Source organism: Columba livia, chromosome 23 (genome assembly GCF_036013475.1).
Source record: "Columba livia isolate bColLiv1 breed racing homer chromosome 23, bColLiv1.pat.W.v2, whole genome shotgun sequence".
Classification (NCBI taxonomy): Eukaryota; Metazoa; Chordata; class Aves; order Columbiformes; family Columbidae; genus Columba; species Columba livia.
In genome coordinates, this window is record NC_088624.1 from 248,111 (window position 1) to 262,144 (window position 14,034).

The window sequence follows — 14,034 nt, forward strand, 5'->3', positions numbered from 1 at the left end:
GGGTGCGGCGCCCCGCCCCTCTCTCCCCCCCTCGGGCCGCCGCCGCCGCCGGGCGGAGGGAGCGCCAGCCCGGCCCGCCCCGCGCCCGCTCCCGCCCCGGCCCGGCCCTGGCCCCGGGAGGGCGGGCGGCGCTGCCGCCGAGCATGGCGAGCCGCCGCCTGGCCCCGCGGCGGAGCGGCGGGGGGCGCTGACCCGGCCCCGGCGGGCCCCCCGCGCCGGTGAGTGATCGACCGACCCCTCCCCTCCCTCCCCGGCCGCCCGGCCGGAGCTTCCGCTCCCGGGGCCCCGCCCCGCCGCGGGGCCCCGCACACCGGATGGGGGCCCGTGGCCCTGCCCCGTCCCGAAGGAGCCCGGCCCCCCCCGCCCCGCGCTGCTTTGGGGGCCCCCGGGACCCCGATCCCGCCCCGGGACGCTCCGCGGGGCCGCCCTCCCCCGTTCCGCAGCCCCTGGGATCCGCTCCTGGCCCCCGGCCCCAGCAGATCCCGCGCGAGCCGCCGTCCCTGTGAGGGACCCCCGGGACTCCCTTCCCAGCGCCCCCCGTCCCAGCCCGATGCGGCGCCCGGCTCTGGCGGGGGGGCCTCGGCCGCGTCCCCGCCGCCCGGGCTGCATCCCCCGGGGGGCAGGCGGGGTGCAGCCCCCCCGCCGGTCCCTTTTGTTCGGCTCCTCCAGGCCTTGCCTGCGGGGGGGGGCTGGGCAGCGCCAGCGGCCCCCCCGCCCCGCGCTCTGCCTGCACCACACCGGCCTCCAGCACGGGGGGGGCCGGGGGTCCCGGCGGGCCGGGCGGGGGCGGCGCAGCCCGGGGCCCGCGGCAGCCGCCGTTTTCTCCTTCCGAGGCACAGGGAAGCAGCCCCCGGGCCAGGCCCGGAAGCGGCTGCTGGGGTGTGCGGGGAAACGGGGACCCCCCTCCAGTCCCCCCGCCCCGGGGTGGCGTTGGAACCCCCCCCCATGGCAACGGGAGGACTGAACCGGTGCCCGGTACCTGCCGTTCGTGGGTGCTGGTGGGGAGTCCTGGCGTGAGTTTGGGGCCCGCCCCTGCGGGGCTGCTGTTGGGTGGGCTCCGGGAGCCCTCTGTGGGACACACAATGGTCCCTGTCCCTGCCCTGTCCCTTCCCTCCACCGGCTCCAGGGCAGTGATGCAGCAAAACCCACCACCCTCCTACGGGGGGGCCCCGAGTCCCCTGTGCGCGCCCACAACCCAGAGACGTTGCTGGGGGTGTGTGGGGGTCCGGGGGGCTGCCCTGGTGGCAGCGGGCACGTCCCAGATTGGCCGAGGGTGGGGGACCGGGGGCGTCCCCCCCGTGGCGGCCGCAGGGAGAGGCCGTGCTTGTCCAGCCAAGGCACTGGGAGCGGCCGCCCATCCCGGGAAGGAGAGGCCGTCCTGCTGGGGCCGGGCGGCGGGCCTGGGAGCCCGCAGGGGGACCGGTGCCAGGCTGGGGACCCGTGCCCCCTGTTCCTGGGGTTTTAACCCAGGCCTCTGCCTTCCAGGGCTCGGAGGCGCCCCCGAGGTCCGGGGCCCTGCCCGTTCTCCGGGGCGTGAGTGGCATTTTTGGCTGGGCGGGTGGGGCAGTGCTGGCTGCAGGTGAGGTGCCAGCGTTGCCCCTGTCACCCCCAGCGAGACCCCCGCGTGTCCTGTGCTATGAGCATTCAGTGTGACTTCTCCGCGAGCAGTTGCAAATGAAAATGGAGGATATGTCTTTGTCTGGCCTGGATAACAGCAAACTGGAGGTGAGTGGCCCCTGGCGCTGTCCCCCTGTCCCCCGGGCTGTCCCCTGGCGCTGTCCCCCTGTCCCCTGGCGCTGTCCCCCTGTCCCCCGGGCTGTCCCCTGGCGCTGTCCCCCTGTCCCCTGGCGCTGTCCCCCTGTCCCCTGGCACTGTCCCCCTGTCCCCCGGGCTGTCCCCTGGCGCTGTCCCCCTGTCCCCTGGCGCTGTCCCCTGGCGCTGTCCCCCTGTCCCCCCGGCCCTCGTCTCTAACGCCTCCCCCCGCTGCCCCAGGCCATCGCGCACGAGATCTACACGGAGCTGGTGGAGGATGCGTGCCTGGGGCTCTGCTTCGAGGTGCACCGCGCCGTCAAGTGCGGCTACTTCTTCCTGGACGACACGGACCCTGACAGCATGAAGGACTTCGGTGAGGGGACAGGGCCACGTGGGCACTGGGAACACAGCGAGCGGCCCCCCCGGTGCTGCCAGGAAGAGCCACGGAGAGGTTGTGGGACGGTCGGTTGTCCCCAGGAGCAGGGACTTGGGCACAAGTGGTGCCAAGGAGGGTTGGACACGTGGCGGCCCTGGCGTCCCCCCAGCTGTGCTGGTGCTGCCAGGGTGTCACCAGCCTGTCCCAGAGGAGCCATTTTCTAAACCGCGACATGTACCGAACCCCAGGAACGCCCCACAGCATGTAGCTCTGCCCTAGGGGAACATGGTGGGTTGGGGGGATGGGAGGGACCCCCCTGGCTGGGTTCAGCCCCTGAAGCCAAGCTGAGGGTCTGGGAGGGGACTGGTGGCCCAAGGGACCCCACAGAGGACAGGGGCATGGCCAGGAGGTCTGGGGGGGCTGATGCGTGTGCCCCCCGCAGAGATCGTGGACCAGCCTGGCGTGGACATCTTCGGGCAGGTGTACAACCAGTGGAAGAACAAGGAGTGCGTGTGCCCCAACTGCAGCCGCAGCATCGCTGCCTCCCGCTTCGCGCCTCACCTGGAGAAGTGCCTGGGCATGGGCCGCAACAGCAGCCGCATCGCCAACCGCCGGTGAGGGGTCCCTGAAGCGCGGGGCCGGGGGCTCCCGTGGTGCCCCTGCCTGGGGACACGGCGGACAGACCCCGGCTGTCCCTGACCTGCCCCCCCGCAGGATCGCGAGCAGCAACAACATGAACAAGTCGGAGAGTGACCAGGAGGACAATGACGACATCAATGACAACGACTGGTCCTATGGCTCCGAGAAGAAAGGTGGGGAACGTGGGGGGGTGTCCCACCACCCTGCAAGGCATGGCGGCCACATCCCAGCAGTGGGGGTGGAGGGTGGGCCGGCAGCACCTGCTGCAGCTACTGGGGACAAACGCACCAGGAAAGGTAAAAGCCGTTCCTTCTCTGTCTGTCCCTGTAGCAAAGAAGAGGAAATCGGACAAGGTGAGGGGTGGGGGACATGGGGTGGGGCGCACAGGGGGGCGTGGGGTTGGGGACACGGGGACACTGCCGTCCCAACACCCGCTGTCCCCGCAGAACCCCAACTCGCCCCGCAGGTCCAAGTCCCTGAAACACAAAAATGGTGAGTGGGCGGGGCTTTCACCGCCGGGGGGCGGAGCGTATCAGAGGGGGCGGGGCTTGTTGGAGCGCTGGCGGGAAATGGGGCGGGGCACGCGGAGGGGGTGGGGCGTGTTGGGTGGGTGGGGCATGGCTGGGCGAGGGGCGCGGTGGGCGGAGCTTGTTCAGCGGCCGGGCGGGGACACGTAGGGCTGCGGGCGGGGCCTCCGCGACCCCCTCTCCCCCCTCACCCCCTCTTCCCCCCTCACCCCCTCTTCCCCCCTCACCCCCTCTTCCCCCCTCACCCCCTCTTCCCCCCTCACCCCCTCTTCCCCCCTCACCCCCTCTTCCCCCCTCACCCCCTCTCACCCCCTCTCCCCCCGTCACCCTTCTCTTCCAGGTGAGATCGGCGGGAACCCCGATCCCTTCAAGGTGAGCCGCGGCAGGGGAGGTGTCACCCGGTCCCTGCTCTGGCCCCCCAGCCCTGACACCACTCTCTGCCCCCACAGTACAGCAGCTCGGCAGGGATCAACTACGAGACGCTGGGCCCTGAGGAGCTGCGGACGCTGCTCACCACGGTGCGTGGCCGGGGCGCTGGTGGGCGCAGGAGAAGCCCCAGCCCCATGGGATCTGTGGGCACTGGCACTCGTGGGATCCTCCCTGGCTCAGCTCCATCCCAGCGGGGCTGGATCTCAGGCTGGGACTGGGGACACTCATGATCAGAACCTGGTGACAGGGATGTGCAGGAATCCTGCACCCGCTGGGCACCAGGTCCTGGTCCCAGAGGATGTGGTGGCTGCTCTGTTTGGGGGGCAGGACAGCATGGGGAGGTTGGGGGTCGCTGGGGCTGGGGTCACAGTGGAGCGTGGCCTGGGGGCCACATGGCTGCTTCTGCACCCGCTCACCTGTCCCTTCTCTCCCCAGCAATGCGGGGTCATCTCCGAGCACACCAAGAAGATGTGCACCAGGTGAGAGTGTCCTGGGCTTTCCTGGCTGGGTGTGGGGCTGTGGGGAGCTACGGGGGGTCCCCAGGGTGCCTGGATCCCTGTGGGAGCTGGGGGGGAGAGAACAAAATGCTCAACTCGGTCCTACATCTCCTCGGCCAGGTCCCTGCGGTGTCCCCAGCACACGGATGAGCAGCGGAGATCAGTCCGGGTTTACCTCCTTGGTCCCTCTGCGTAAGTGAGCACAAACAGGGTCCAAAACATCCCGGGGCCACTGGCCCAGTGTGGGGACGAGGACGAAGCTCTGCCACCCAGCGCGAACAGACACCCGGGGGGCTGCACGGGACACCCAGGTCCCGAGTGAGGGGTGATGGGAACATGGGTGCTTCCTGGGGGGCTTGGAGGGCTGGGATTGGGGTCAAGCCCCTGGCAGCCCCCCTGCATCGGAGGGGGCAGCACTGCGGGCCCCATCCCCCCTGTCCCCGGGAACCCCCGTAATGTCTGTGCCCTTCCCGTATCGCCTGCGCCAGGTCCCTGCCGGAGGCGGAGGGCAGCGTGGAGAACGACAGCTTCGAGGTGGCGGAGAGCCAGGCCATCATGAGCCGGCTGCAGTGGGACGGCTCCTCCGACATCTCGCCCTCCGACTCGGCCTCCTCGAAAGCCAGTGAGTGTCTGGGGTGGGGGCAGATCCTGCAGGGACCCCTCTGCAGGGGCAAACCCGGCTGTTCTGGCATCTCCTCAGCACGGGAGGGGACAGACAGACAGACAGACCGCGGCTGTCCAAAGCCACCACAATCCCCAGGGTCGGGGAGCCATCCCCTAGTTTTGGGGTGCTTTTTCCTTGGTGTGGATTGGTGGGGGGGGAGCTCCTGTGGGCCCAGCTGTTCCCCAACACCCCATCCCCCCCTCTCCTCCCTTCCCCCCCCAGGTACAAACAACTCTGAGTCCCGCAAGACCAAGAAGAAGAAGCCCCACTTGGGGCTGGTGAGCGGCGCCCCAGGACTCGGCTCCAGCAAGAAGAAGAAGCCCAAACCCCCCCCGCCCCACACCCCCAGCATCTACGACGACATCAACTGAGCACAGCGGAGGTGACGGGGTGGGATGGACAGACGGGGCGGGGGCAGCCCCTCCCACCCCTTGATTTGGACACAAAGCAGGTACCTGGGGTGTGCAGGATGGAGGACTTGGCCATCGCCGCTGAGGGGAGGTGGGGGCCTAGCTTTGGGAGCCCCTGTTTGTGCCCCCCTTCCTCCCGCCCCGGTGCCTCTATTTATTCTGTGACAGTTTTTGTACGCGGGGCTCCCCTCAGGGCTGCGAGGGGGTGTCTTGCTCAGAGGTGGGGGCACAACCCCCTCCCCCTTTCCCTTCCCACCATCCACCCAAAAACTGGCTGCGCCCCCTCCCACACTCACTCTGCTGGCCTCCAGTGGCGTGGGGGGCACCTGGACCCCCAGGCAGGTCCCACATGGGCGCTGGGGGGTGCAGATCCCTCCTGCCCTGCGTTTTGGGGCTGCTTCCCCGGCCCTGTGCCCAGGCCAGCGCTCACTGCTTGGGGCTGGCTCAGGACCGGGGGAGCATCTGGGGGCTCCTGCTCAGAGGAGACAAGCGGGGACCCCCAAACACCCCAAATCTGTTGCTGGGGAGTGTTCGGGGCCCATCCCTGTCCCTGGGGGGGTCCTGCATGCTGAATCCTTCGTGTCTGGGGGGAATACCAGGGGAGGACAGAGCTGCCGCCCCATCCCCTGCTCCAGCTGGGCCGCCCCGACCTGCTGGGAAATGCGCTGTACCCCCACAGAGCAAACTGGGGGTACAGAGCCCCCCATCCCTAGGCTGGTGGCCCTGGGGCAGGGCTGTGTCCCTGTCCCCACATGCCTGGGGACCCCTGGCAGCTCTGGTTGGTGTTTGTACCCCCGTGGGCTCCAGTCTCCAGCCTGGTCCCCCCCGTTGTATCCCCCGCTGTCTGACACCCCAAGTTCAGCTGTATGTTGGGGGGGCTGCTCTTCCCCCTGTGCCGCGGTGGCATGGCCGGTCCTTTCCGGGGGTCTCGCGAATTTTGGTGCTCTCGACTCTGGATTCACTATTGTTCTAAATCTGCTGCTAAAGGCGAGTGCTGTGGTGGGACGTGGGGGTGTCCCCACAGTGCCCTGGGCACCCCAAACTGTCGGGGGGGCCCAGCTGTGAGGTGACCCCCCCTCCCTCCCTCCCCACTGCGCTCGGCAGTGGCTTCTGGCACAGCTTTGGGGCGGGGGGGGCCGGCCCCCGGAACATGCCAAGCTGGCCTTTGCGTGCTCCGGGGACAGGGGTCCAGGCACCCAGAGACATGGGGGACCACCCTGGGCCCCCCCTCTGCTGCCTGGGGAGGGCACAGCGACCGGGCTGGCAGGGAGACGCAGCCTGAGCCTCTCCAGCTGCAGAAGTGCCGCAATTTGGGGTCCAAGGGCTGTAATGGGGGTTTGGAGGTGTCCCGTACCCCCGCCCAGGTCCGTATCCTCCCCCCGGCAGACCCAGTGGCCACCCGAGGCCCCCCCAGGCTGGGACTTGTGTTTTTGGCACGTTCTCCATCCCGTACGGGCAGCTGAGCCGTTGTGAGGTCTGTGTGTCCCGTTCGTGGGTTGTGGCTGCCCCTGTAAATAAAACTGCATCTTGACTTGGTACCGGGGGCTCGCGGCTGCACGGCGCCCGTTTGGCTGCGGGGCTCCGGTTAAGCGAGGCCGCCCGGTGCTTCGCGCCCCCGTGGGGCTGTTTCCCGGAGGAACTGTCCCGAGTTGCGGGGGCGGAGGGCAGCAGGTGCCCCTCGCGTGGGAAGGGGCCGGAGCTGGCGCTGAACCTTTTATTTGCGGGGCAGGAGCTGCAGCTGCTCCCCGAGCGGGGGAGGACAGTGCGGGGGGGCACAGCCCCTTCTGGGGCCAAAGTCCGGCTCAGAGAGGGGGAGGACGCACCGAGCTCCCGCCACCCGGCTCCGGTCACGGCTCCGGTCACGGTCACGCGGCAGTGGCGAGGGCGCGGCTGCGGCACCTCCTGCCCGAGTCCCGAGTGCCTGTACAGCCCGAAGGCCGGGGAGCTGCACCGGGCGGTGACGCCGGTCGGGGAGGCGGTGGCCGGGGCGCTGAAGAGCTGCCGGTAGTCGATGCGGCAACAGCGCCGCGGCGGGCAGCACCGGGCGCCCGCGGGGAGGGGGGCGGGGCCGGGCGGCAGCGGATGACGCAGTGCGGCGGATGAGCCGCACCCGGCCCTCCTGGCCCGGGAAGAACCGAGCGCTCGGGGCGCACACGGGCGCCGCGGGGCTGGGGAAGCGCCCATCCTGGGGCGGGAGAGGGGCCGCCACCCTGAGCTCAGCGCCTCGCTCCTGGGCAGGATGAGCGCGCCCTGCTGCTCCCGGGCAGGGAGGGGCAGCGCCCCCCGGCCGTTCCTCTTGACCCCCCCGCGGCGTCCTGGGGCCGCACCACGGCCACGTGCTCGTGCCGCCGAGGAACTTGAGCCGCACGGTGATGAGGCCGGGGCCGGGTCGGGGGAGCTCGGGGTGTCCGGCGGCCGCTCCGGGCCGGGGGCGCCCCCGCCGCCCCCCGGCTCCGCCGCCGCCCCGGCTCCCTCCTCCGTCTTCTCCTCCGGCGCTTCGGCCGCCGCCACGGGCCCGAGCCGGATCACGGCCGCGTCCCCGCCCGCCGCGATCGCTCCCGGCAGCTGGTGGCCGCCGTCAGCCACGAACGTGGACACCCGGGCCAGGGCCAGGGCGCGCACCAGCGCCGCCACACCGGCCGCCAGCGCCACGGGACCGGGGCCCGTCCCCGGGGACTCCATTCCGGGCCTTCGCGGGATCCGGGGCCCGCCGCCACCCACGCGCCGGACGCGTCACGTCACAGCGCCAGCGCCGCCGCGGCGGGGAGCAGGAGCCAGCTGCCGGCGCGCGCGATGTGCGTCACGGCCGCGCCTACTGGGCGTGGCCCGGCGCCCGCTGAGAGCGTACCGGGCGGGAGGGCGGAGCGCTCAGGCCACGCCCCCACTCCGGCCGCAGTGATGGGCGGGGCCACCGGTGGAGGGGCGGGGCGTCCCGTGGCTCGTGTGCGCCCGGGTCCGTCACCGCAGCCCGGCCGGTCCCGGGGAAGGAGCCGCCCAGGAGCCGCCGCTGTCACAGCGTTTATTGCCCGCGGGCGCGGGGAGCCGGGCGGGGCTCAGGACAGGGTCCCCTGCAGCGGCAGCTGCAGGTAGTGGCGCAGGGGGGGCGGCAGGCACAGCTTGGGGACAGCCAGGTGGCAGCGGGCGCCCAGGTGCCGCCGCACGGCGCAGCGGGCCAGGTGCTGCAGGCGCCGCGGCTGCCCCGCCATGCGCACGGCCGAGGTGTAGAACTCCCGGTGCTCCTGCGGACAGACAGGGTGAGCGACAGGGCTGGGAGCGGACACGGGCTGAGCGACGGTGCGGGGCGCACACCGGGGACCCCGTGTCCCCTCACCTGCCACAGCTCCGGGGGCACAGCCCCCACCCAGCTCTCGGCGGGGGGGATGCGGTCGTAGGCGTTGAGCACAACCTCCAGCGCCGGCGGGTGCCGGCAGCAGAACTTCAGCATCTGCGGGCACAGCCGCGTCACCGCGCTGGAGGACGCCGCGGCCCCGAGCCCCCCCGATCGCTCACCTTGGGGTGCACGGGGCCGGCGCCGTGGTCGAGCAGGAGCGCGATGGTCTCCTCGGGGCGCTGGTGCCGGTACTCGTCGACGGCGTGCAGGGCGCAGTCCAGGGGCGTGTACCCGGCGCAGTTGGGGACGGTGGCGTCGGCGCCGTGCCGCAGCAGCAGCCGCGCCAGCCGGGGCTGCCCGTTGCCGCAGGCGTTGTGCAGCGGCGTGTGGTCTTTGCGCCCCGCGGCCCCGGGGTCGGCCCCGGCCGCCAGCAGCCGCTCGGCCACCCGGCAGAAGCGCTCGGCGTCCTCGGGGCGCTCGGCCGCGGCACAGGCCGCGTTCAGGGGGGTCTCGCCCTGGCGGCTGCGGCGCGCGGGGTCGGCGCCGTGTCGCAGGTACAGCTCCACGTGCGCCACCAGCCCCTGCCGCGCCGCCACGTGCAGCGCCGTCACCTGCCGGTCCCGCGTGCCCAGGTTCACCTGCGCCCCGTGCGCCAGCAGCAGCTCCGCGCACCTGGGGGGACATGGGCGAGCTGGGGCTGGGGACCCCGAGACCCCCGGGGACCGCGTCAGCCCCCCGGGACTGCATTTTGGGTGGGGCTTGGCTGGAGGAGAGGGTGGGTTTATGTTTAAATGTTCATGGTGGGGGTGTGGCTAGGGTGGGAGGCGGAGCCTATCATGCAGATGAGAGTGTGGGCGGGGTTTGTTTCCTGGGTGGGGCTGGCATGCAGGTGAGGTTGGAGGTGTGGGCGGAGTTTGATATGCAGATTTATGGGTGTGGCCCGATTTGCATACGCAGTGGGTGGAGCCTGTCGCGCAGACAAGCCCTTGGACAGGCCCGTGCAGAGCTGGCGGGAGCGGGGGCGTGGCGCGGGGGCGTGGCTGTACATGCAGATGAGGGGCGCGCCGCGGGGCGGGGCGTACGCGAGGCTGTCGGGCGCGGTGCAGAGGTGCAGCGGGGCCGCGCCCTCGGCGCTCAGCACGTTGGGGTCGGCGCCGAAGGCCAGGAGCAGGCGGGCGCAGTCGGGCCGGGGCGCGGCCGCGCAGTCGTGCAGGGGGGCCCGGCCCCCCACCACCGCGTCCACCTCCGCCCCCCGCAGCAGCAGGTGCCGGGCGCAGTCGCTGTAGCCGCGGCCGGCGGCGATGCGCAGCGCGGAGGTCTGCTGCCGGCGGGGGCTCAGCACCCACAGCCCTGCCGGGGGGGGAGGTGTCAGCTGGGGGGTCACCCAGGCCTGCCCGCCCCTCCTCATTTCACCAGACCCCCCACACCCGACCCCCAGCCCCAAGGGAGCTGTTGTGCACCCCCATGTCCCCCAACCTCCACCCGAGCCAGGAAATGCCCAGGGGAGCAAACTTGGGATCACCCCTCTCCCCATCCCAAAGGAGAGCAGCAGCCAACCCTCCCCCCCTGCCCCCCAGCAGCTGCAGCTTCAGCCAGCGCTCCTCCCCCTGCCTCCCCCTATTACTTTGCAGTGAAGGGAAGGGACCCCCCCGGCCACACAGCCCCAGCCCCGTACCCTGCTCAGGCTCCCACACCAGCTCCTCGCTGACCGTCTCCATGACCAGGTTCGTGGTGGTCTCGTCCTTGAAGATGCTCTTGATGCGCAGGAGGTCCCCGGTGTACAGGGCGTTGTGGACCGTGGGGTCCCGGCAGTACTGGGGCCGCCGGGGGGGCCGGGGGGGCTCCGGCTGGAACCGGCGCGTGGCCGATTCCCGAGCCAGGGCTCGCCGGCGATCCTCCCGCTCCAGCAGCTCCCGCTGCAGCCGCAGCGAGCGGAGGGCGGAGGAGCTGAAGGCGAAGGTCTCCTGGGCCATGGGCACCCGGGCAGCTGGGGGGCAGCGGGAGGCTGGGGGGCAGCGGGCTGCCTCCTGTGCGGACAGGGGTTATAAATAGGGCCGTGCCCCACCACAAATGCTGAATCAAGAGCTCAAAGCGAGCCACCCTATAAATAACTCCCCTTGGGAGGTAAACAGGGTCATGTTGGTGCAGGGCTGCCAGGGACCTGAACCGGCTGGTGAGTGTGAGGTGGGGACGGTCCCATGGGGCTGGGACTCAGGTGCCCCTACCCCCGCAGGGCTCAGCACCCAGACAGGGAAGGGTTGGGGTGCTGCAGCTTAGCAGAGGGGCAGCGCTGGCTGTGGTGGCAGAGGGGACAGTGACACGGGAGCAGACGGCGCAAGGCAGGGACAGAACAGCCCTTTAATGCAGGTGGAGAAGCAGGGAGGGACCAGCCCGCCCGCAGGAGCGGGGACAGGCACTGCGGCCGTGTCCCGCAGCACCCCCGGGATCCCCCGGCTCTTGCTCCACAACAAACACAAGAGAGAAGGCAGGACGCGCGTGGCCGGGGCAGCGCCTGCCCGCCTGGCGCCCTCGCTGGGCCGCGGTGCAGCCAGAGCGCACCGGCAGGAGCCGTCTCCCTGGTGCCACGGTTGTGCCGCAGCTCCCCGGGGTCAGCAGCAGTCGGCTTGAGCTGCAGCAGAGAAGAAATCCTCGGGCAGCTCTCCCAGGAGCCCGTCCAGGTCATCTGCACAGAGACGGTGAAACGCAGGAGTTTTACTCGTTCACAGAAAAGCAATCAGCTCCACATACCAGGGACGCAATGGGACAAGACTCTCTGGCGTGACAGGGAAGGGGACGCGCCGCCCCAGGACCCGTTTCCCGCAGGACACAGTGGGTCTGACTCACCCGTGTCGCAGCCGTCAGCTCCCGCTGCCTCATCTCGCCTGGGCCTGGGGCTCTGCGGGTGCAGGGAGAAGCCCCCAGGAGCCTGCTCTGTGCTGCCCGTCCCTGACTGACCCCAGGCCCCAGGGGCAGGGACACCCCCGGGGAGCGGTGCAGGGTGGTCCTGGAGCGGCCCAGCCTGGGCATGGACCTGCAAAACCCAGCAGAGATGGGTTGGGGGCCCACAGGAGGATTTATTTGTCCCTCCCAAGCCTACCCATTCCTCCCCAGTTGCTCTTGGGGGTCCCCACAGCCCCAATCCCCAGCAGTGCCCCTGGGGGGTCCCTGTCCCTCCAGGCCAGCAGCACCGCATCCCGCTCACCTCCCGCCGTGCTGGCGGCGGCCGCAGGAAGCCGCTCTCGGGCTCCGGCGGGTAGATCCTGAGCAGGTTGGTGGGGGTGATGTTGAGGTAGTGGTTGCGGTGGGATGGGGAGAAGACTCCGACCTGCGAGGACAGAGCCGGGGGTCAGACCCAGGGCCCCTGGTCCCGTTCCTGCGGGATGCGAGCCTGGCAGCTGCGCCTGTGGCAGAACAGCCCAGAGAGGCCGCCTCTGCCTCCCCTACCTGCTTCAGCAGCAGCACTGAGCCGGGCCTGAGCTCGCCCTGCCTCTCCTCCAGCAGCAGGCGATGCACCGTCCCCGGCATCTCTCCTGCAGGCGAGGACAGCCCCGTGAGCGCAGGAGCCGCGCCCGGGAGCCCCGAGCCGAACACGGCCACGCTCACCTGTCGGGTCCCTGAACATGGCACCAGCGTCAACATTGGTCCTGGTCAGTGTCTTGATCATCACGGCCATGCTGGGGACCTTGTTCTTCGGGAGCTGCTTCAAGGCCGCCTGCACACGCCGACCCTTGTCACACCGGTGTCCCAGGGAAGCCCCGCAGGGCCGTGGGACATGTGCGGGCAGCCCAGCTCAGCCCCCTCCCCACAAGGGGCAAGGGGAGGGCTGGGAAGCCGAGTCCCCAGTGCTGGTGCCCCCTCACCTTCCGCAGCACCATGACCACGCTGTAGGTCCTGAGGAAGCAGCCGGGGTCCCTCTCGTCCAGCCCCATCTCTGTCTTCATGGCAAGCCAGGGGCCCTTCCCAAAATCCTCTTCTGTGGGCAGTGAGGAGCTGGGCAACCCCTGCAGTCCCAGAACAACAGCAGCTACTGTCCCAGAGCCGGGCCAGCGTGTCCCACGGCCCTGGCACAGCAACGGGGGAGCCCCAGGAACCCCTGCCCTTTCCAGCATCGCCCTCCGCAAGCCACAGCCTGGGGACCGCTGGGGCTGGTGTCCCGGTGTGCTGCAGAGCAGGGGTTACCTCCGACCGCCGCTTGGCCGCAGCCCCGTGAGCCGGCGTGCGGGGGGCGCAGACAAGGATCTCCTCCGGGAGCTTCGCACCGTGCTGCGGGAGAGACGGAGACGTCGGGGCGCCGGGGCGCTTTTACATCTTCACCAGCCGCCGTCACCGCGTGCCGCTGCACCCACCTGCTGGGGCAGGATCCCCGCGGGCCCCGGGAACCGCCGAGCGTTGCCTTGCGGCGGCAGACGGGGGGCGGCTCCGGGAGCTTTGCTGGCCGCTGCCACCAGCTGCACCAGGTGGTTGGTGACCACCGGTGTCTGCAGGCTGCCCGGGGCTGCTCGGGGCGGCTGCCTCGGCAGGGGCTCCACGCAGCTCATCAAGGCCGGGGGGGTGGCGGGGGGCGGCCCGGGGGTTGGCGGGGGCCGCCGGGGGGGGGGCGCAGCTCTGCCGGGGCACCTGCAGCCCCACGGAGGAGCTGCTGGATCCCGGCTGGCACGGAGACACTTGGAGAGGCCCCGGGGCTGGGCACCTGGCAGCAGGGACGGAGCCCCGGGAGCCGCCCGGCTTTCCCAGGGGGGTGGGGAGCCCGGGGGGGCCAGAACCGGCCCCGCTGGGCCGCAGCGCCAGCCTGGAAGTGGGAGCTGCCTGTGGGGCGGGCAGGGGGTCCTGCCCGTGCTCCCCCCGCCCGCAGCCAGGGGACACCAGCTCCTCCCCTACCCGCAGCTTCTTGGGGGCTGCCCGTGCGGGGGGGCTCTCCTGCCCCGCGAGCGTCTCCGGGGGCTTCTCCCACGGCCCGGGGGGCGGCCGGGCAGCACCGGCCCCCGCTGGCGCCTCGGGCCCCTCCAGCTCCATGCAGGCGGCCAGGAGCAGCTCGTTGTCCAGCTCGTCCTGGGGGGCTGCCGCGCCGGCCGGGGGTCCCCGGCAGCCCCCAGGCTGCTCCCCCGGTCTGGCCAGCGGCCGCAGGCCGGGGGTTTTACCAGGGCGGTGACCGAGCTGGGGTCCCAGCGGGCGGAGGGGCTGCAGGCTGGGGGGGACCGAGCCACCGCCCGGTGACAAGCGCCCGGGGACCATGAACCGGTTCTCTGCGTCCTCCACGGCAGAAAGGAAATCCTGCGGGAGAGAAGGCGCCGGGCAGCCTCAGACCCCGCGCCCCGCCGCCCCCCGCCCCGTCCCCATGCCACCCCCGGGGCCACCGGCCAGGTGACCGGGCCAGCACGGGACCCTGCCCCAACGGCCCCCGCGCATCAG

At 71.5% G+C, this 14,034-nt stretch overlaps 4 protein-coding genes across 6 annotated transcripts; 1 reads left to right on the top strand and 3 right to left on the bottom strand.

Annotated features, from left to right (window-relative positions):
- The first annotated feature begins 26 nt into the window (after nt 1-26).
- ATXN7L3 (ataxin 7 like 3) lies at nt 27-6,832 on the top strand. 3 transcript variants are annotated; one of them, XM_065039582.1, is made up of 13 exons: nt 30-218; nt 1,613-1,725; nt 1,993-2,125; nt 2,571-2,742; nt 2,843-2,940; nt 3,098-3,120; nt 3,214-3,259; nt 3,635-3,666; nt 3,744-3,812; nt 4,159-4,202; nt 4,341-4,412; nt 4,709-4,842; nt 5,107-6,832. In XM_065039582.1, exons 2-13 carry the CDS (start codon nt 1,675-1,677, stop codon nt 5,253-5,255), a joined length of 1,023 nt encoding a protein of 340 aa, XP_064895654.1. In that variant the 5' UTR covers nt 30-218; nt 1,613-1,674; the 3' UTR covers nt 5,256-6,832. The 3 variants fall into 3 exon arrangements, with proteins under 3 accessions (XP_064895652.1, XP_064895653.1, XP_064895654.1); XM_065039580.1 differs by having other exon boundaries at nt 27-218; nt 3,098-3,259; XM_065039581.1 differs by having other exon boundaries at nt 27-218; nt 1,617-1,725; nt 3,098-3,259.
- On the bottom strand, nt 5,498-8,082 carry LOC135576141 (skin secretory protein xP2-like). Its single transcript, XM_065039573.1, has one exon. It carries the CDS (start codon nt 7,974-7,976, stop codon nt 6,276-6,278), a length of 1,701 nt encoding a protein of 566 aa, XP_064895645.1. The 5' UTR covers nt 7,977-8,082; the 3' UTR covers nt 5,498-6,275.
- Nucleotides 8,083-8,328: 246 nt separating this feature from the next.
- On the bottom strand, nt 8,329-10,765 carry ASB16 (ankyrin repeat and SOCS box containing 16). The gene is made up of 5 exons (XM_065039574.1): nt 10,301-10,765; nt 9,708-9,975; nt 8,805-9,297; nt 8,626-8,739; nt 8,329-8,533 (listed from the first exon to the last, which is right to left on the bottom strand). The coding sequence occupies exons 1-5, from the start codon at nt 10,596-10,598 to the stop codon at nt 8,348-8,350; spliced, it is 1,359 nt and encodes a 452-aa protein (XP_064895646.1). The 5' UTR covers nt 10,599-10,765; the 3' UTR covers nt 8,329-8,347.
- A 199-nt stretch (nt 10,766-10,964) lies between these two features.
- On the bottom strand, nt 10,965-13,496 carry HROB (homologous recombination factor with OB-fold). The gene is made up of 8 exons (XM_065039584.1): nt 12,972-13,496; nt 12,805-12,888; nt 12,486-12,626; nt 12,229-12,337; nt 12,070-12,155; nt 11,828-11,950; nt 11,470-11,656; nt 10,965-11,308 (listed from the first exon to the last, which is right to left on the bottom strand). The coding sequence occupies exons 1-8, from the start codon at nt 13,161-13,163 to the stop codon at nt 11,235-11,237; spliced, it is 996 nt and encodes a 331-aa protein (XP_064895656.1). The 5' UTR covers nt 13,164-13,496; the 3' UTR covers nt 10,965-11,234.
- Between the last annotated feature and the right edge of the window lie 538 nt (nt 13,497-14,034).